This window comes from Macrotis lagotis, chromosome 5 (genome assembly GCF_037893015.1).
Source record: "Macrotis lagotis isolate mMagLag1 chromosome 5, bilby.v1.9.chrom.fasta, whole genome shotgun sequence".
NCBI lineage: Eukaryota > Metazoa > Chordata > Mammalia > Peramelemorphia > Peramelidae > Macrotis > Macrotis lagotis.
In genome coordinates this window covers 159414248-159435599 of record NC_133662.1, presented here as the reverse complement: position 1 = coordinate 159435599, position 21352 = coordinate 159414248, and the positions used below count along the sequence as shown (strand labels likewise).

Below are 21352 nucleotides of genomic sequence, written 5' to 3'. Positions count from 1 at the left end.
GAAATCATCTCTGATTGGTTAATGAGTAATGAGAGATTGAATATTATAATGAGAAGGAGGCTTATTATCCCTTATTAGGATGAGGGAATGTGACTCTGATCAATCAGTCCTGGTCAAAGATATATACCTTTATCACCTCTCTGATAATCTAGACAAAAGGGGAGTCCACTTCCACTCAGATTTATTTGAGTGAAACACAATGGACCTGATTCAACAGTTCACCTAGATTAGAATTTCTTTACCATTTGATCAGATGTGAGTTTTCCTTGTTGAGGAAATTTTCACCCAACAATTCATCTCTTCAAGCCTGTACTTCAAAGTCTGAATAGCCTAGAGGGGTTAATTTCTAAGTGAAAGATGGGGAATCTTAGCCCTAATTCAATAATTGGTTATTAATATAAGAGATAATAATTTATCCTATATTATATTTTAAAGTGATAAATGGGAAAGGGAAAGAAGAGGAAAGAAAGGGAGAAGAGACTTTTTCTTCTTCAAGATACAATATCTCCCAGCATATTCTTACTACTTTCATAAATTTTCACTTTCAGGGACTCTAAACATTAAGATTAATTATCTTGATAGATACTGCATCATTACATTGCAAGAGGAGTGTCTATTTAAAAAAAACAGACCAAAAACCAAAAAGGCTATACCTTATTATTATTTCTCACCAGCAGATTACCCCCATAGTCAAAATAGTGCAATTATTTTTGAAGGATACAGTTTGAAAATAAGTTTTTTTCTCTTTTCAGGACTGAATCTGTTGTGTTTTATTATTCAGGTTGATAATAAATCACTAGGAGCATTTGAAGTTTCAAGGCAGAATTTTATTCATGCACAGCTAGAGTTTCAACTATTAACAGAATATTGCCAAAAGCTATAAAAACAACAAAACAATGGAAATGAAGAATTTTACAGGTAGCATAGCTCCCTAATGTCTTCCCCTAAATCTAGATTTAGTTTTGCAAATAAGTGCTAAATCTTTGAGATATTTTGTTATATTGGGTCATGCTTTCCTCATCTCTAAAAGGAAAAGGTTGAATCTGATGATCCCTAAAGTCTCTCTAGCTCTAAGTTGAACAATTAATTGAATTTTCTCTCATTGTTAGAATGGTGCAATCACTCTATTATGTTGGTGTAATAAAGTATGATTTTATTTAACTAAAGAATTCCTAAAGAAAGCATTGTAACAATTCTTTTATCATATTTATTTTCTATGCAATATACACTTTTTTATAACTGTATTTGTGTGTGCATTATATATGTATAAACATATATACATATATGTATATAATGTATATGTATATGTATATATATATATATATATATATATATGTATAATATCTGTGTGTGTGCCCGAAGTTAATTGAACTCCAGTATTTTTTCTTCAGTGACCCTCTGGTGTTTATATCAGATCTAGAGATTTATAGGAAATGATTCTGGAAAATGAATCCCTTAGAGCACTAATTAAAAAGAATGACATTACTCTTTAAAAAGAATGATGTTTGTCCTTTATTCTTGAAGAAGACCATGACATCAGGGAGGTGATGCTATGACAAGCACATGAGTGTGTGTGGGGGGGGTTGTGCTAAGTCACCAGTCTCACTTTCTCCTCCAGAGCCACCTGGTCCAGTGGTCAGATATGAATCAGGATGACTTGATATGGCCCTGGATGCAAGGCAGTCAGAGTTAAGTAAGATGCCCAAGGTCAAACAGTGTTACATGTCTGAGTTTGGATTTGAACAGCTGTCCTCACTCCAAGGCCAGTACTCCATCTTCTGTACCAGCTAGCTGCCCAAATAAAAAAAAAATATTCTTTCATAGTAAACACAATAATTTACAGAAAAAGGAATCTCATGGTTACACTAACTGATCTTATACCTCAGAAAGTTTGAAAACTGAATGTGATTATGTTTATCTCAGATGACATAATGATATTGTCTGCCTGGCATACCCACTCATAGGGACAGAATAGCTGAGTGAAAAAAAGATTGATGAATTTTCTAAAAGTCATTTGCCCTACCAGGAAATAGCATTTAAATCAATCAATCAATTAATCAATCATCAAATATTTAGCTGCTATTAGAGGCATTACAAGGGCTTGGAGAAGGGATTCAAGTCCAGCTTCAGACTCTGGGTAGCTATGTGATCCTTGACAAGTGACAACTTCTGTCTGCCTCTGCCTCAACTGTTACTAATGACATCACTCTTTTTTTATCTTCAACTTTGTTAAATTGTTGGTGGCTAATTATTTTCATTTTCTGTCCACTATTGGGACTTTTTGAAGGAAGGGACTGTTTTGCCTTTCTTTTTATCTCCAGCATTTAGCTGAGGACTGGTAATGGAGTAAAGTCCTTCAAAAAGACTTGTTCACTTATTGATCTGAGATTTCACTAGTGAGGGAACTCAAACTGTGATCCACATAATTTAACAGAGTTACCTGAGGATTAGAGTTAAAATGAATTGTCTGTGGTCACACTAATGGTAAATGTGAAAGGTGAGATTTGAAACTGGGTCTTCCAGCTATCAAAATCCAGCATATCCACTGTCTGTAATGATCCGTGGGAAGTCATTTTCTTAGCTTTCAGTTTCCTCATCTGTAAAATGGAGTCGGGGTCAATTAGACTAGATCTCTAAGTTCCTTCCAGTTCAAAATCAGTGTGAAGAGTAAATGTAAACAGTTCTAGCAATGTATATGTATAGCTCTATAGACTCTGGTACCACTGTTCCAATCCACTAGCTGATGAGTTCCCCAATGCAAGGATACTGCTTTCGTGTGTTTTAGGGGTAACCCTAAAGGATTGAGGAGCTTTTTTAGTACTATTGCTTATGAGTTTTCATCTGGTGTCTTCCTTCCATTATCACCTCCTGTGATCTTAATCTCATTTAACAAGTGATTGCTGCCTCATATCACACAACCAGTAGATTTTTCCTCAATAGCATTTAACACTGATTAACTTTTACCTCCTGAGAAAGACTATCAAGGACAGATGTACAAACACTCCTACTTCCCAAACTGAAGCACACTCTCTTCTCTATACAACCAATCAATATATGTCTCAGCTACTGGGTTGCTTCAATTTTGGGCTAGTTTAATCATGTGGTTCCTCACAACTGGTTTCCCCCCATGCCTAAGCTGCTGCAATATTCTTCAAAGGGATTCCAGTTTCTGGTCCTCTGGTGGTCTTTTAATCTTTCTGAAATTCACAGGGTTATAAGCTGATTCATTCTACTTCTGATATTCATTCACTTAACATCTAGAAGTGGACACAATAAGGACAGCAGAAACATAGGCACCATGCAGTCAACCACATGGTGACCCAAGTGGAAAGATAAGTTTGCTACTGCTGCTGCTGCAGACTACCTACACTTCTCCATATCAGAAGATCCATAGTATTTCTTTTTCCTTCACTTGAAAACTAGCAGGGAGAGATATGTTTGAGCCCAACACAAAGTAAATGCGATACAAATGTTAGCTACTTATTTATATTCATCATTTATTTATTAAGTTACCAGTGACCCCAAAGATAGTCACAAACTATCCCTGCAGTCCCTGGCTGCTCCCTAGATTTTATGTTTGGTGGGATTGTTCCTCTGATAAATTATCTACAAATAACTGGCTTTCCCTCCTTTATTCACCAGTTGATTTTTTTTTTGCTAGAACACAATTTTTATTATCACTTCAATGGCAAACTAGTTCTAAAATTTTAGCTGGTTTACATGACTAACAATAAAGTTGTAAAGCAGTATTGAAACATTTTTCCTGATCTAAATATGATTCTGAACTTGGCCTAAATTTTACCTAGTGCAAAATGAGATCATCAGAAATACCATATCAGAAATAAACCACAAAATCAAATACCATGTATTTTTGTTTTGTTGCTATATAGCCCACACATTCCTACTAAAAAAAAACCCCAACAAACCTATCGAAATGCAAGCTATTTTGAGGGGACAGAAAAACTATCCATTTTATGGATAGAAGTTAATCCATTTTATGAATAGTTTATGGCTAGAAGTTAATTTTTTTTCTTACAGAAACTATTTGATCCAGAAGATGGAGAGGGCCCAAATAAATTAAAAAATAGCGTGGTGAACTTTGTCCAGAAGATATATGCATGTTTAAAAGCATACTGATATAGGGGCAGCTGGGTGGCTCAGTGGATAGAGCACCAGTCCTGGAGTCAGGAGTACCTGAGTTCAAATTTGGCCTCAGACACAATAATTACCTAGCTGTGTGACCTTGGGCAAGCCACTTAACCCCATTTGCCTTGCAAAAAACCTAAAAAAAAAAGTATACTGATATACAAATGAATCAGAAATATACAAGAATGTGAGGGATTTCCTATATAAATAACAATTCCCTCATTCCCCACAAAATGTTGTGAAAATCTGTTTTCCTGAAGACATCAAGGGGTCTATCATCTTTTCTGCTCAAAATGTGTACTATACTCTCCTGCAATGACATACTAATAGCCTTTCACACATGATTATAAGAATATATTAATAACTGAATGCAATCTTAACAATTCAAGGCACAAAGTGGTTACTTAAAGTCTGCCTGTTTTTCCATTAAAGAGGTTCCCCCCCACCAGTCTTGCTGTTTTTTTTGGGGGGGGGTTTGCAAAGCAATGGGGTTAAGTGGCTTGCCCAAGGCCACATAACTAGGTAACATATTAAGTGTCTGAGAACGGATTTAAACTCAGGTACTCCTGACTCCAGGGCTCATGGTCTATACACTGGGCCACCTAGCCGCCCCTTGCTCATGGGTTTTAAAGTTGTGTCCCTATGCTTAGTAACCAATCAAGCTTTTCTTGGAGGATCTATTTTTCAGAGTGAAATATAATGTTTTACAAGCAGCTCTCTGGAAAGACCGAGAACTTAATGATATTAAACATTTGAAACCTTGTCCATTTACTCCATCCCACTGAGTCATTTTTTCATGGCTTGTTCATCCACAACTAATAATATATCTTCATGTTTAGTTTACATATTTGTAAAAAATGTCTTATAAAAGAATAGAAATCAAAATCAAGAACAGAAACATGAAAAAAATTTTTATTAGGAAATCAACAAACAGGTTTAATAAACAACAAATTTCTTTTGGAAGTGACATAAGTGAAAATCTTAAGATGACTTGTTTCTTCTGGCTAACTGTTGGCAATATGTTCTTGGTTTCTGAACTGTAAAAGTGTTTTGCTATTCTTCCAACACTTTAATCAATCCATGATCTCATCCAATTTGTGCTGATAATAACCTATTCCTATCCTCTCTACTTCTGTGATTCTTTACCCCTGGTGTCTCAGACATTCTCCACATAGCTACCCATTATTCTAGAGGCCTTTCTCAGCTTTTTACATTTTGTGACTACCAGTCCATCATTTATACTGTCTTTCTATTACTCCCTGATGGTTACATGACTGGTTCATGAACAGTTTTCCCTTTTACCTTTCTTGCACATAGGTCATCAGTAGAATGTCCCCACTACTTAATTCTCATTTGCCCCAGGATTTACCGAAAACTTTTTCAGAGACTAAGGTGTTCCAAGATTATGAACATAAAGGATTACTGGAAGAACATTTGTGTTGAAAAGATAATCATATTTTATGCTTCGGAGAGAGGAAGAGAATGCAAAATGAAAAAAGAAAAGGTTAATATAATCTCCTCCTATCCCCAATGTGGTCCACAGAACATTGACATCTCTTAAAATATGTGCCTATTTTCACATTTTTACAAAAAAATTTTTATCTTTTATTATGTAAAATAAAATACTGTTCACTTATGTTACAAGATTAAGTCTAGGTATGGCTTGAAAATATATCCCAAAGGCTACAATCAAGTATTCTATTTTGGCTTTGTTTTAATGAAGAGATGTCTAAATATAGTCTGCACCAAATTCAAAAGGTTCACCTTCAAAATTTCCTAAGGTGCAACTGAGAAGGCAACTGAACACAGTACATTCTTTTTTCAACGTGGACCTATTCATATCCAAACACAACAAGGTCTAAACATGCACAGGGGGGAATGCTTATTATCAGTCAATCACTGCACCATTACATGAATATCAGAAAGCAATTCCTTTAGTTCTTCCCCCTTTGCTAATGCAAAACTGCCCCCTGTGACTTATCTACTTTTCGAAGTTGGGACCCTTTTGAGTGGATCAGACCCAACCTTCAAACAAAGCAAATGTTTACTTCTCCCTGGATGAATTAAGGGATTTCTGTGTCCATTGTGTAAATCTGAATCAGGTCAGACACAATGTTATCAATGACTGGCTTGGTAAGGTCTTCACTAAAAACCTGCCACCAGGGCTTTTCTGCCTCAGAATCGGCAGGCACCTCCACTCCATAGCACTGCAAAGCAAGATAGAGCACCGCTACAGCTATGTGTTGGGCAGGATACTGAAGGCACAATGCTCCATGATAGCTATCCCGCAGCAATGCCCAGGCTGCCAGAGAGAGGGGAGTCCTCTCCCAGCTATGACGATTCATCCAATTCTTTAAAGAAATAAGGTAGTGGAGCAGATATTTGTGGGGATGCTGGAAAGAGACCCGGAAATGCAAAACTCTCAACATGAGTAATTCACATTGAACAATGCTGTCCCTCAGTTCCCAGAACCAAGAGTCTAACTCCAAAGGTTCACTCTTGGGATTTAAATACCTATGAGAGACATTGATGATGTCTCTTGTTCGGAGGTGTTGCTCCTCCACTTTACCTGCCAAGTAAATGGCTGACATGGCTATTAGGTAAGGGTCATATGCATCTAATTTGGTCTCACAGAAAAATTTATGGTAAATGGTGCAGGCTGTGGCAATTGGAATGGATTGCATCCCTAGCTTGACACCGGCCTCCATGATGAATCGTGTCACTTTGAAGTGGACTTTGGCCTCAGAGGCTGGGTGCCCTTCTTTCCTCACTTCTTCACCCTCTGTGCTGCCCTCACTCTGTCTAGACTCCATGACTAACACCTTCACCTCAATGCACACCTGGACCCTTGGGTTCCTTAATGCCAAACAAAAATCCAATTCAAGTCACACAAAAGGACAAAATGAAACAAAAGAGGAAGTATACACTACTGTTATGAGGTCTTTGCATATACATAGCACGGGAACTTTAAAACAGTGAACCCATCAGAATTCATAAGATTTCCTACAGCACACCATATATCTTTAGTCATCCAGCTGCCCAAAAGGTACAGAGAAGACAAGATTCCACTATATTTAGTGTCTTTTGGTTGATAAAGAAGCCTCTGATTTCAGAGATTAGAACATTACCACTTAAGTGTTCTCTTCCAACAAGTAGTCTCTTTGAATGCAGAGATTCTGTTGATAACAAGACTTCAATTACTAAGCATAACATAAGATGGATGCTCACAAAAGGTCCACGTAGTTGTCATGGAAGATGTCACATAGAGAATAAAAGTGGACAGTGGGGTGCTCTGATGTTCCTGTTTGTGGATAATATTGTGTTCATTACATCAAGCCCTGGAACATCATGAAACTTCCAAATGGGGGGGGGGGGGAAGGGGATGAAAAATGCCTATTGTGCAGAATACGAAAAGCTTTTGGATGGCCAGGCAACTGAATCAGGACATCAGTTCATAAACCTGTGACAGACAATGTAGATGGACAAGTTGGGCTGAGAATCATCTGGGTAGAAGAAGGTAGACTGGAACTATCTTTGTGAAATTCTGCAGAATGTTCATTTTGCATTTTCAGCATCAATAGTATCCGTGGAAATGGGTCAGATTGAAGCTGCTTCAAGTTGTTTCTTAAGTGGAAAAAGAAAAAGAGTATCAGTCTTAGACAAATGAAATAGGATCAAATTGCAAAGACAGGGGTTAGACATCTTCTCAATGCCATTTTCCTACTTTTAAAAAAAATTTTGGGCAGCTAGGTGGTGCAGTGGATAGAACATGGGATCTGGAGTCAGGAGTACCTGAGTTCAAATCTAGCCTCAGACACTTCATAATGACCTAGCTGTGTGGCCTTGGGCAAGCCACTTAACCCCACTGCCTTGCAAAAACTAAAAAAAATAAAAATTGAAGGGTACCTAAATTAAAAAAAAAAGTCTCTACCCTACCCTAATTGATATTTTTCTGCCCTCTGAACTAGTAGAAGTTTGGTTAAGAAGTAGCTATTTTATACTTGGCTCCTTGCCATCCAATGATATGGGTTGTCTTTTTGGGAAAAGACTCCCATGTTCACTGGATATTCGTCCTGCTCTCATTTTCAGCTCTTGGCTTCCTTCCAGTCTCCCCTACTAGAAGCCTTTCCCTATTCCTCTGGATGTCTCTATTGATTATCCTCAGGTTAACCAGTATGGAGCTGGTTTGTCCCTAGTGGTGCCTTCACCACCAGCGGTAGACTTCTATTTTTTTTAGATTTTTTCAAGGCAATGGGGTTGAGTGTCTTGCCCAAGGCCACACAGCTAGGTCATTATGAAGTGTCTGATGCGGATTTGAACTCGGTACTCCTGACTCGGGGGCTGGTGCTCTTAATGCACATTCACTGAGTGGCTTTACCAAGGATCTGCAGCTTGCTAGCCAGCAAATGCTCCCAGGATCCTATGTAAGAAAAATATAAGTAAGATTTAAAAAGGTAAAATTACGGCATAGTCTGCTGTTACCGTGTAGTGGGAGCGTTGCCCGCCGGGCAGCGGCGGGGAGCGGCGGTGGCCCGGGTCCGGGCCCGGCGGGGCAGCGCCGCCCACCCGCCGCGAGGGGGCGCTGCGCTCCCCGCCCAGGGGAGGCCGCGGCCAGCCCCACGTGGGCCGCGGCCCGGGCGGGGGTCGGCCGCCGCCTCCTCCCTCCCTCCCTCCCGCCCCGCCCCGCCGCGCCAGGTGGTGACGGGCGCCCCCGGCTGACATTTACCCCGCGTGTGCCAGGCCCGGCCCAGGCGCGGCGGCGGCGGCGCTCGGCCCGCGCGATGCTGTTCCGCTTCGGCGTGGTGGTGCCGCCCGGCGTGGCGCAGGGCCGCCCGCAGGTGCTGCTGGTGGGCTCCCGGGCCGAGCTGGGGCGATGGGAGCCGCACAGGGCCGTGCCCATGCAACGCGCGGGCGGCGGCGGCGGCGGGCTGCAGGAGCCGGGCCTGTGGCTGGCGGAGGTGGAGCTGGCCGGGGAGCCGCCGCCGGAAGCCCGGGAGCCGCGGCCCGAGGGGGCGGGGCCCGGCGGCCCCGAGACTTTCTGGTACAAGTTCCTGAAGCGGGAGCCGGGCGGAGGATTCTCCTGGGAAGGTAGGGCCCCGCCCCCGGCCCCGCCCCCGCCCCGCCCCGCCCCCGCCGCGCGCTGACCCCGGCCGACCCGGGCCTGCCGCCCACGTGGCCCGCCCCGCCCGTCCCTGCACACCCGGAGAAGGCGGGACTTCCGGGTTGCTGGGGCGCTAAGGCACAGCCGAGAGTGACTTCGGCTCTTCCTCTCCTTCCGTCCTCACGAGGCCCCAGGAGGCCGGGCTGTTAAGCCTGGTTTACAGACGGGGAAACTGAGGCCAGCTTGTATAGGCCTGAACTCGGGGCTCCCGAAGCCAAGCTCTGGCCTTATTTATTTATTTTTTTTTGCAAGGCAGATGGGGTTCAGTGGCTTGCCCAAGGCCACACGGCTACGTAATTATTAAGTGCCTGAGATCGGATTTGAACTCAGGCCCTCCTGACTCCAGGGCCACTGCTCCACGAGGATGAGGAGAATGAGGCAAATGTGTTAAGCGACTTAAAGGGGTCACAGAATTGGAATACACCTGAGGTCTAATTTGACTGTTACAGTAATAATAATTTAATCCTCAACAATTGTAGGAGGAAGGGTGCTATTATTACCACGACTTTACAGATTAAAAAAAAAAGAGGGGCAAAAAGGAGTTGTTTCATCCATATTCAGATAGTGGGCCTGAAACCAGGCCTCCTGCTCTCTCTCCTGCTTGGTCTAACTGCTTCCCTGCCAAGTCCCTTTATACCATTCCTAAGTCCATGCTACAAGTACCCCAACTTCCATTTTGCATCCTTCTTTCCCCATGTACCTCCTACACATCCTCTTTGTAATTTGTACCAGGCTTGAGATCAGGTAAGTCACCTTCCTGCATTCAACTCTTATCTAAAGACTCTTACTAGTGTTCAACCTTGGCAAGTCACTTCACCCTGTTTTTGCCTCAGTTTCCTCATCTGGCAAATGAGCTGGAGAAGGATATAGCAAACCACTCCATTGTCTTTGCCAAGGAAACCTCAAATGAGGTCATGAAGATTCTGGTAAGACAGATATGACTGAACTGCCAATAAAAAAAAAAAAAGAAAACCCAAATCACTCATCTCTAAAATTAGGTTAACAATTGAGTTGCAGATTAGATTATCAACCAAGGTATTCATTAGAACCCAGAACAGTACAACAAAAACAAACCAAAAAAACTAAGCCAAGACAAAAATTTCTCTCTCAAAAAAGTTTCAGGGCCGCTAGCTGGTACAATGGATAGAGCACCAGCCCTGGAGTCAAGAGTACTTGACTTCAAATACAGACTCAGACACTTAATAATTGCCTAGCTGTGTGGCCTTGGGCTAACCACATTTACCTTGCTAAAACTTAAAAAAGAAAAAAGAGTTTCTACCAGGGCTTCTAAAAGGAAGCTTAGTTTAAGGTAGGTATAATATCACAACCATCCCCTGAACCTCCATGCAAATTAGACTAGATTTTCCCTTAAAATTAGATTTAAATTTTTCATTGAAAGGTATTGAGATATTTTTCTGGACTTGGTGAGCTCTGGGGACCCTCAGATTCTGGGGACCACATCCTCATTATCAGGTTCAAAGCAGCCACAAGATGCTCCTAGGATTCTCTGATGTTTTCCTGATGGGATCATGGTGGTAACTCAGGTTGGGGAGCTGTTCTTGGGAGCTGAATCAACTTGCCAATGATTTTCCTGCTGTGGTTAAGTAAATCTCTTTATATTAACTTTTGAATGACCTACAAGCATCTCATTTTTGTTCTAGTTTTAAACTTAAAATTATTCAAAGTAAGTCACATGTGAATAGTTGAAAAAAGGAGGGGGTTCCCCCATTGTTAGCTCCTTCCTTCCAGGATTCCTCCAATTTACCCTGTATATGTCTTTCATGTGCATACTGTTTGCTTGTTGTCTCTACTTACTGAGCTCCTCCAGGGCTTGTTTTTGTTTTTTACTATACTCACAGTGCTCAGCATAGTGTCTGGCACATAATAAATACTTATTGAATCTGTGTCAACCAGACCAGAAGGGGTCCCTAACCTGTGAATGGTTCTTGGGGCAGAGCTGGCTAAGAATTGGAGAGTTGGGATTTAAACAGGAGTTTAATAGATTTCAAAGTGAGAAAAATAGCATTTCTAAACAGACCCCCCCCCCCAAGAAGGAGGGTTTAAAGATGCTGAGGCTGAGACTTCTTTTATACATAAAAGTGGTCGAACAACCACACAGTCATTTTTAAGTTTGAGATGTCCTCATGTTTGGCAATTTTTGGAATGATACAGGTGGTTCTGGGTCCTGTGGAAACAATCATTGTCTTGGAGGTTGTGATTAATCCACAGGATTTAGAATCAGAGTTCTGTGACAAAAACAAGGAATCCAGTACCTGGCAGTTTCAAGGAACAGGGATTATGAACATGTGATGGATGGCCCTGGGAAATAGAAGGGGCTCAATCCCACAGTGAATACCTGGTACTGGTCCAAGCAATATACTTTGCCAGAGGGTGAGATTATCCAGAGGATTATTGTTGGACCAAGCTCAGGACACAGCCAGCTCGTTTAAGCCTTAGCTCTGGGAAACAGGGTGTCTCCAAAATATTTTGAGAAATGATTTAATAAAAGACAAATGAGTTAAATTTAACAAAAAGGGAGTAACTTGGGGAGAATATCATGCACATTGCCAGTCCCAGTCTCTGTATTGTATGTTTTTGTTTTACTTTGTTCTAAAGGAAGGTTTAATCTAGAGGGATTGAAATGGCTGTGAGAAAAAGCAATCAATCAATATTTATTAAATGTTTATTATGTGCTAAGCACTGTGCTAATCAATCAAATGTATAAAGAAGAAAGAAAGAAAGCTATAGCCACCCAAAGAAGAGAGCTATAAAGCTATAACCAACTAAGACCTTTCCAAGTTCTCCAGGAAGAGAGGATTTCCCTCCAACTAGGAATTATGAATCATGTATTTTCTAAACCCAAATCTACTTTTGCCTGGATTCTATATGTTCTTATGGGACAGTGGGTATCAGACTTTTGGGAGGACTCTACATTCTCAGTAAATATTCCTTTGTAAAAGCCAATTGCTGTTCATTGGTTAAATGATATCTGGGGAGATGTTAAATGGTTAATTGATACTGGGGGTACCTAATAGGGGTTTATAAGCCATAGTATTAGAAACCCCTTAGTTTACCTTTAGAATCCAGAGGGGAGAAGTAGATAGCAACCTGGGAATTGGGAGGTGAACTTAGAGAGGGTAATATATAGGCATATGAAACATATATTAGGTAACCTTGGAGGCAAAGGTGATAACAGATACTTATACACTGGGAATAACTTTATGTATGGTTGAACTTGAAGTCTTGAAGGCAACTAGGAATTCCAACAGGCAGATGAAAAGAGGGAAAACAGTCCATACATGGGGATGCCATGACAAGCATTATGATTTGGATTTTAATGTGTGTGTGTGTGTGTGTTTGTGTGTGTGTGTGTGTGTGTGTGTTTGTGTTGGGGGGGGCAGGGAAGCTGTGCTATATCACCATCTTCACTTTCTCCTCCAGAGCCATTTGGGTTCAGTGACCAACATGAATCTGGATGATTAGTGATGGCCCTGGATGTGAGGTAGTCAGTGTTAAGTGACTTGCCCAAGATCTCACAGCTAGTAAGTGACAAATGTCTGGACTGGGTTCCAAACTCGCCTCTTCCTGACACAAAATCCAGTACTTTATCCACTTCACCACCTATTGCAATAGCCCAGAAGAGAGGTAATAAGGGCCTAATCTAAATGATTGCTTTCAGTTTAGTCAGTTTTTTTTTCCAGTTGTATCCAACTCTTTGAGACCCCATTTTTGGGTAAAGGTACTGGAGGAATTTGCCATTTCCTTCTCTAGTTCAGTTTACAAATGAGAAAACTGAGGCAAAGAGGGTTAATTGACTTGCCCAGAGTCACACAATTAGTATGTATTGGATACCAGATTTGAATTTTGGAAAAAAGAGTCTTCTGATTCTAGGTCTGGAACTCTATCCACTACTTCACCTAGTTGTCCCAGGTATTTGCTAGGTAAATATAAAGACCAGTCTAGTATTGTGGATAGTTCATTGGACTTAATGTGAACACTTGGATTCAAATCCTATCTTAGAAACTTCCTTGGTAAGACATTTAACCTTTCTGGGCCTTATTTTCTTCATCTGTAAAATGAGGGAGGCTGGACTTAGTGACTTCTAAGATCTTTTTTAGCTTTAAGTTCCCATCTGAATTGTACTCCAATTACCCAAATTCCTGCTATTTCCCAATTGGAATAACATTTGTCTCATAACAGACTTCCACATCAATGATATTTTAAAAGATGATGTCAGAGATGTGTGTAGTATAAAAGAGACAAGAATCAGTAGGCATCATCAGTATTCTATTTTTATCATCAGTCCCTATTTATCTTTGCTTTATTTTTTAAGGTTTTTTAGGGGTTTTTTTGGTTTGTTTTTTGCAAGGCAAACGGGGTTAAGTGGCTTGCCCAAGGCCATATGGCTAGGTAATTATTATTAAGTGTCTGAGACTGTATTTGAATCCAGGTACTCCTGACTCCAGGGCCAATGCTTTATCCACTAGCCACCTAGCCGCCCCTATCTTTGCTTTTCTTTTGGTGACAATCCCATGGGATTTGAGAAGGCTAAGGATTTGTGTTTTGATAAAATTTATAGTTCTTTTTTTAATTTTAGAAAAGTTTTATTTATTTTGAGTTTTACAATTTCCCCACCAATCTTGCTCCCCACCCCCCCGAAGGCTGTTTGCTAGTCTTTTACATCATTCCCATAGTATGGATTGATCTAAGTTGAGTGTGATGAGAGATAAATCAATCATATCCTTAAGGAACAAACATATAGTATGAGATATAGCAGAATTACATAATAAGACAACATTTTATTTTAAAAATTAAAGGTAATAGTCCTAGGTCTTTGTTCCAACTCTACAATTCTTTCTCATGATATAGATGACATTCTCTGTCACAGACACCCCAAAATTGTACCTGATTACTGCCCTGTTGGTATGAGCAAGTTCATTAAGGTTGATCATCAACCCCATGTTGCTGTTAGGGTATATAATGCTTTTCTGGTTCTGCTCATCTCACTCAGCAACAGTTCATGCAAATCCCTTCACTCTTCCCTGAATTCCCATCCCTTCTGGTTTCTAATAGAACAATAGTGTTCCATCACATACATATACCACAGTTTGCTAATTCATCTACCAATTGATGGGCATTCACTCAGTTTCCATTTCTTTGCCACCACAAACAGAGCTGCTATGAATATTTTTATACAATAGATATTTTCCCCCTTTGTCATAATCGATTCAGGGTATAGACCCGGTAGTGTATTGCTGGATCAAAGGGTATGCACGTTTTTATTGCCCTTTGGGTATAATTCCAAATTGCTCTCCAGAAAGGTTGGATGAGTTCACTGCACCACCAACAATGTATTAGTGTCCCAGATTTCCCACATCCTTTCCAGCATTGATCATTGTCCTTTCTGGTGATTTTGGCCACTCTGAGAGGTAGTACCTCAGAGATGTTTTAATTTTCATTTCTCTAATAATTAGTGATTTAGAGTAATCTTTCATATGATTATGTATTGCTTTGATTTCCTCATCTGTAAATTGCCTTTGTATCTATATTCTTTGACCATTTGTCTATTAGGGAATGGCTTGTCTTTTTTTAAAATTTGTGACTCAGTTCTGTAAATATTTTAGAGATGGGTCCTTTGTTAGAAACACTAGCCATAAACATTATTTACCAATTTACTATATATTTATTTTTTTTTAAATTTTGATTAAAGATATTATTTGAGTTTTACACTTTTCTCCTCAATCTCACTTCTCTCCCCCCACCCCCCCATACTATATTTCTTTTGATCTTGGTTATGAAAACTCTCTCTTTGATAAAAACTGTTAGGAAAATTAGAAGTTAGTATGGAAGAAACTTGGATTAGACCAGCACCTCACGCCCTATACCAAGATAAGATCAAAATGAATACAGGATCTAGACATAAAAAACAATATTATAAGCAAACCAGAAGATCAAGGAATAGTTTACCTTTCATATCTATGGAAAAGGAAGCAGTTTATGACCAAGGAAGAGATGGAGAACATCATTAAAAACACACTAGATAATTTTGATTACATTAAATTAAAAAGCTTTTGCACAGACAAAACCACTGTAACCAAATTTATAGTTCTATACAGGAATTTTAAAAAGCATTTCCTTTACATTAACACATTTGTTTACTGGTTGTAGTAGATTTTTATGTTTGGTGTTTGACTTGCAGCATTTTATTATATTTGAAAAACTGTTCCTCTTAGCATGCTATAGTTATCTGAGCCTCACTCATGTCCCAGGCTCTATGTTGCTGTCTATTACTCTGTTATTTAGGGAACTTTGTGGAAGCCTGCCTTTTCCCTGGGGAAACGAAGTTATCTAAGGTGACTTAAGGCCCTTCTCTATAAATTGGTTCATGTGGATAAAATGCATGGTACAGATAAAAAAAACATCAAAGCTTGCAGAGTGGATTTGAGTGGTGATTTAAATGACTAGTCAAGAAGTCCCAGTTTAATTACCCTTCTCTACAAAATTCACATTCTTGTTTCATATAACCTTGAGTGATATATTTATATTCTTCATGCTTCATTTTATTTCATTTTAAATTTATCTAGTCCAGTATTTCTCAAACTAATTTAGTCACAGAACTCTTTTAAATTGGAAATATATTGGATGTAACCCACAAATAGTGATCCAGAGAATCTAGATTTATGAATTAACTTGTCATAAAGTAGAATACAACACCTCTTCCCCCACCTAGATCTCTCTTTATATACAGTAATGTGACTAATAGTCTTGTCAGTATTTACAAAACAAAACAAAAATCCCTCCAAATAAATACTACATTTCTAATTGATTCTTGAGTGAATCACATAGACTGAACTATTCCATGAATTTTTCCTTTATCTTTCTATGAAATCCATAAAGGTACCCTTTGGAATACTAGAAAATTGCTTATTGTGTATATATTGGTATGTTCTCTGCATGCAAAAGCACCCAGTATAGCTTTGGTTATGTGGTTCAATTAGGGATTAAAAAAAAATATCATCTTGCTTTCACCATCTTCTTTCATTCTCAAGGTCACATAGAGATAGAAAAACAAAATAAAACAAACAACAAAACCCCTTTTCTTTTGCTTTTATGCCCTCAGAAATGATTAATGGTCCAAGACAACTGGGCAATCACTTTAATGCCCTTCCCACAATGACAAAACAAACTGCTTTGTGGATGGATTTCTCAACTGTGATTTCCTTATCTAATTCTGTTTTTTCTTTAATGAGTAACTCATGTTGGGGTGCCAACAACAATGGAAAGGAAATAAAATGTTGTATATGATAAGAAATGGTAAAATGTTCAGAGTAACTGTTCAGGAGTTACTCAAGTGGCAGCAATACTCCCAGAAATGTAGAAAGGTAAAATAATTAGCATAAAGTCTTATCTCAGGTCCAGAAAGTAGATGTGAAAAAGATGATAATTATTAGATTACAAATACAAATTCTAAAAATTACTTTTTATTATTTCTGATGTGCATATTTTTCTGGTTTTCCATTCTTTTGAACTTAGTGTCGTATTGTTTTTGTTCATATATATGTATATATATGTATATTTTTATAGCATTTTTGAAATTTGTCATTCAATGGAATTCCTTTATCATTCCTTGTGATTATAAGGCATCTCTATTCTAGGTAATGGGAGATATTACTAAGGAATTACAGAGTCTTTTGAATATGTCACAGGATAAGATAGGGACTAGACCTGTGATTTCATTGTTAAACGGGACTCCCCAGGAAGGAAACTTCTAGAAATGAATGGCAGCACCTTCTTTGCATCTTAAAGTTGTAATAGATAGTTACCTTGAGCACTGATATGCTCAGAGAGATACAACCGGTATGTGTTAGAGGTGGCATTTGAATCCCTCTTCCTGGCTCTAAGGCCAACTCTCTAACCACTATACCATGTTGCCTCCTACAGGATGTATATACATATTATTCCATCCATGAGGATGTTTTTTTCCCCCACAAACACAGATTATATTGTGTCCACAGATTTTTTTTGTCAGAAAAATAATCTCTTGATAGCCATCTCCCTCATTACATATTTTTGAATGCTGAACTGAGGCAAGCAGTGACTTGTCCAAGTTCACCCAGCTAGTAAGCATCTAAGGCCATATTTGAAATCATGAAAATGAATCTTTTTAACTTCTTGCCTGGCATTGTACTTACTATGCCACCTAACTGTCTAGGATAAAAACCTATTCTCAGAGCTTTTTCAACTTGGTAAGCCCTGCCTAAATTTTGTTCTGCTGCCATTGTCTTAAAAAATGGTACTTTTATATCATAATGAAACATCATAATAGGACTTTAAAGGAGGATATGAACAAAAATGGCAGATGTATATATATATATATATATATATTTTTTTTTTTTTTTCCAGAGATAAATGCAATTCAAGAATTAATCCTGGAGATGTTATAGTAACTAGAGATAAATGAGTTTAGCCTGGGAAAGCACCATGGAATAGTTGGGTCTTACATAAAATTCTTGTAAACAATGGACATAGTCTGTGTGGTGAAGGAGGTATTTTAGATAACAGGGTATCAATTTAAGTTAGTGTCTCTCTTATGGAATCCCATACTCTTCATAGGTCATATATAGTTGCTTTGGAATAGCAATGCTATTAATTATAACTGAAAGTTCATAATGAATTCTTGAATTTCCATTTCATTTCCCTTTTAAAGGCAATGTGTCTGACTGAGATCAACAACCAACAGTAGGCAACTATAATAGAAAAGAAAAGTAATTTTTTTTTTGTTTTAACAAAACAACTAATTGGCAGCTTATTATTTAGACTTAAAAATAGTTATAGTGGGCTAATTTGTTATATAAGTAAAATTATAGTATATTTTTATATCAGAATTTGAAGGATGAAAGAAACAAATGTAAGGTAAAAAAGAATAGGTTTTTATGGGTATATATTTAAGAGTGAGAAAATAGCACCATTTATGATTTCATTCAGACTAAGAAAAAATAACTACTGAGAGCTTATTAAATACTTTGACTTTTCTTCATTTTAGTGGACTAGACTTTAATTTGATTTGGGTTTCAAAAAATAATCACGGAAATACACAGTCAGGGAGAGGTGTTAACATTATTTATCTGAAATAAAACCAAATCTGAGCTATGAAGTTTCCCAGTAGATGATTTAATTGCAACAATTGATGGGTTTATATTGTTAGCTTAACTTTTGCTTAGTAATTAGTGACAAAGGAGTGTTTTACAGAACTTATTTTTAAAACAGAAAAGAGGAATTAAAAATTACAACAATTAGGAAACTTGTTTTGAACATAATTCAACAGACCCCTCTTGTGCTTTCTTAACCAAAATTCATACTATTGGCAACATTTTGAGTGTGGGCATACCCAGAGTGGAATAGGAAGCTTTTAGATGGGAAAATTATTAAATCTAATATTCCATAGGATTAGGACTTGTATCTATTAGGACAGGTCTATCAACCTGTCTGTCAAAGTGAGATTCCCTCAGGAATCTCTACCTTGTAGTTGGAACATTTTACAAATTAAAAAAACTTACTTTAAAGGGGTCTATAATTTGAATTAAAATTGGGAAAAAGAAGCTTGTGGTTTGTAGACAGAAAGTTAGCAGTCAACCCTGTCTTCCACCTTCCATAAAGGGAAAATATACTACTCAATTTATATTTAACCTTGAGCTCAAGATTTGGAATCAGTAAGCTAGGAGTCAACTTCCTTACTACCTTCCTTTTGCTCCAGTTGCCAGAAAGAGGAATTTAGCCTTTAAAAAGAGACATAATCCTATGATTATTTTATTCCTACAAAGATATATGTATTACTTCAGATTATCTGCTACTTAAATGATAAAAGGCTTATCAATATCTGTTTCCCAACTCTATAATATTATTCAGGCTGAAGGAAATGTGTTTTTTTCATTTTTTTAAAAAAATTTTTAGGCTTTCGCAAGGCAAACAGGGTTAAGTGGCTTCCCCAAGGCTATACAGCTAGGCAGTTATTAAGTGTCTGAGAAAGGATTTGAACCCAGGTACTCCTGACTCCAGGGCCAATGCTTTATCCACTACGTCACCTAGCCACCCCTAAGGAAATGTTTTTGTTGGCTTAACTTAGCTGTTAGGGTTAGCTTTTCCTAAAGAAGGGAGTTTAATACTTCAATGAAACTAAAAATAAATCAAAGTAATCAATATTAATTGATTTAAAGATTATTCCCTTTCAGAGGTGACTAAAAAGAATTTTTTAGGTGTTTTGCAAGGCAAATGGGGTTAAGTGGCTTGCCCAAGGCCACACAGCTAGGTAATTATTAAGTGTCTGAGACCAGATTTGTACCCAGGTACTCCTGACTCTAGGGCTGGTGCCTTTATCCACTGCGCCACCTAGCTGCCCTGTAAAAAAAGCATTTTTATGGAAAATAAAGTCTTATGATATCATTATGACTATTGATAGTGCATATGTATACTGTTAAGATGAAGTTAATATCATTTTTCTTGCCAAAAATATTCACCTGATTGCAACCTTATGGTACCTCCCCTGTTTCTGCTTGATAGTACTTGGTAGACTTTGTGCTACCTTGGAAGAATCCTTGAGAATCTAGGGTTTGAAATAGGGCTTTAGTGTCAATATGTCAAATTAAAAAAGTTTCACAGTTTTTTTTTCTTAGTTGGGATAGAAAGTGATTGTGTGAACATATGTGTGTGTGTGTGTGTGTTGGTGGAGATTTGTATCGTTGAAGTATTGTAAACTGAGGGAATAAAACATTATTCTCTATTTTTTTTAAACTTTGGAATACAAAAGCTTTCTGAAGGAAAAGTCTTAATTCTGACCAGTTTCATTGAAATTGATTTTTGGTGTCATTCCTTTCATTGACAAGATGGTTCAATTAGATCTAGGGAACTACAGTGACCAAAACATTAGTATTATATATCAAAGGAGAGAATAATCCCTGTATCCCAACTTTTCTGGGAGAATGTTAAGGAGTTGGTGATGTTACTATCATCCTTATGAGAAGATATAATATTGTCACAAATTACTCAAAGGAGTATAGTTCACAGGGCTATTTTTGTTTGCTATATTTTTGTATTCATTTAAAAATACACTTTTTAAAAAAAGGCAGTTTAAAGTTGAATTTGATTTAGTAAATGATAAAAACCATTTTATTTTCTTCTTATTCTCATTCTTGTAAATGTTTTCAAACTCCTACATTATGGACTAGAATCATATAATTTAGCTAATTTTAAATTTGCATTCTTTCCATTTTATTTCAGAGTATATCCCAGTTTATAAACTTGTCCTGTGGTTTACAATATATAGTGAACCACAGACTTAGTCAACCCATAATGCTACAAAGCAAAGCTATTTCGGAGTTTTTGATCTTCAAGATTATTTAGTATCTAAGGCATCAAATTATGAATATCTGTTAAGAGAACTGAACTTATAGTATTATAGCTATAAAACCAATTATTTTAAAATAATTTAAATTATCCATGTTTTAGAATTGAATACATGAAACAAAAATAACCACTTTTTTGTTGATGTATGTTGATGCAAATTTACTTAAAAAAAGAAATGTACTCTATTAAATTCTAAAGGCATCAATTAAAAACAATCTTCTAGAAATAAAGGTTCTATATCAGCCATTATAGATTGATCATGGATGATATCCATAAGCTTTATCCTTTTATATATTGAACTTTATTTTTTTAATTTAAAAATTTTTTTTATTTATTTAAGGCAATGGGGTTAAGTGACTTGCCCAAAGTCATACAGCTAGGCATTATATATTAAGTGTCTGAGGCTAAATTTGAACTCAGGTCCTCCTGACTCCAGGGCTGGTGCTCCATCCACTGCACCACGTAGCTGCCCCTTAATCTATTGAACCTTGAAAAATCCACAATTTCTCCTCTTTCTACTGATGCCACTCTATGTTTCATGAGTTAAAAATTTCATTAGCAGGTGACCAATCATTCAATGTTGACCCTTTCCATACTTAACTAGCCCGAAACTCAGATGAGAAACAGAGTTCATTGCTAGGTCCT

The 21352-nt window shown here is 38.0% G+C and overlaps 2 protein-coding genes across 6 annotated transcripts in view; one reads left to right on the top strand and one right to left on the bottom strand.

Annotated features, from left to right (window-relative positions):
- Positions 1-5036: 5036 nt before the first annotated feature.
- LOC141488059 (cyclin-Q-like) lies at positions 5037-9230 on the bottom strand. The gene is made up of 2 exons (XM_074187780.1): positions 8873-9230; positions 5037-7770 (listed from the first exon to the last, which is right to left on the bottom strand). The coding sequence occupies exon 2, from the start codon at positions 6957-6959 to the stop codon at positions 6210-6212; it is 750 nt and encodes a 249-aa protein (XP_074043881.1). The 5' UTR covers positions 6960-7770; positions 8873-9230; the 3' UTR covers positions 5037-6209.
- The window catches only part of EPM2A (EPM2A glucan phosphatase, laforin), a 176719-nt gene continuing 164275 nt past the window's right edge, over positions 8909-21352 (top strand). For 3 of the 5 annotated variants that reach the window (XR_012468571.1, XR_012468570.1, XM_074187779.1), the window contains exon 1: positions 8911-9234. Coding sequence is in view for 3 of the 5 variants with exons in the window: in XM_074187779.1 (XP_074043880.1) it covers positions 8928-9234 (307 nt within the window). In the remaining 2 variants the exon portion in view is untranslated. Of the gene's footprint in view, positions 9235-21352 lie in introns of all 5 variants that reach the window. The other 2 variants (XM_074187778.1, XM_074187777.1) reach the window with 1 other exon arrangement.

Excerpts from the sequence above, each read along its gene's own strand:
- LOC141488059 (XM_074187780.1), bottom strand. The coding sequence starts at position 6,959 with ATGGAGTCTAGACAGAGTGAGGGCAGCACAGAGGGTGAAGAAGTGAGG.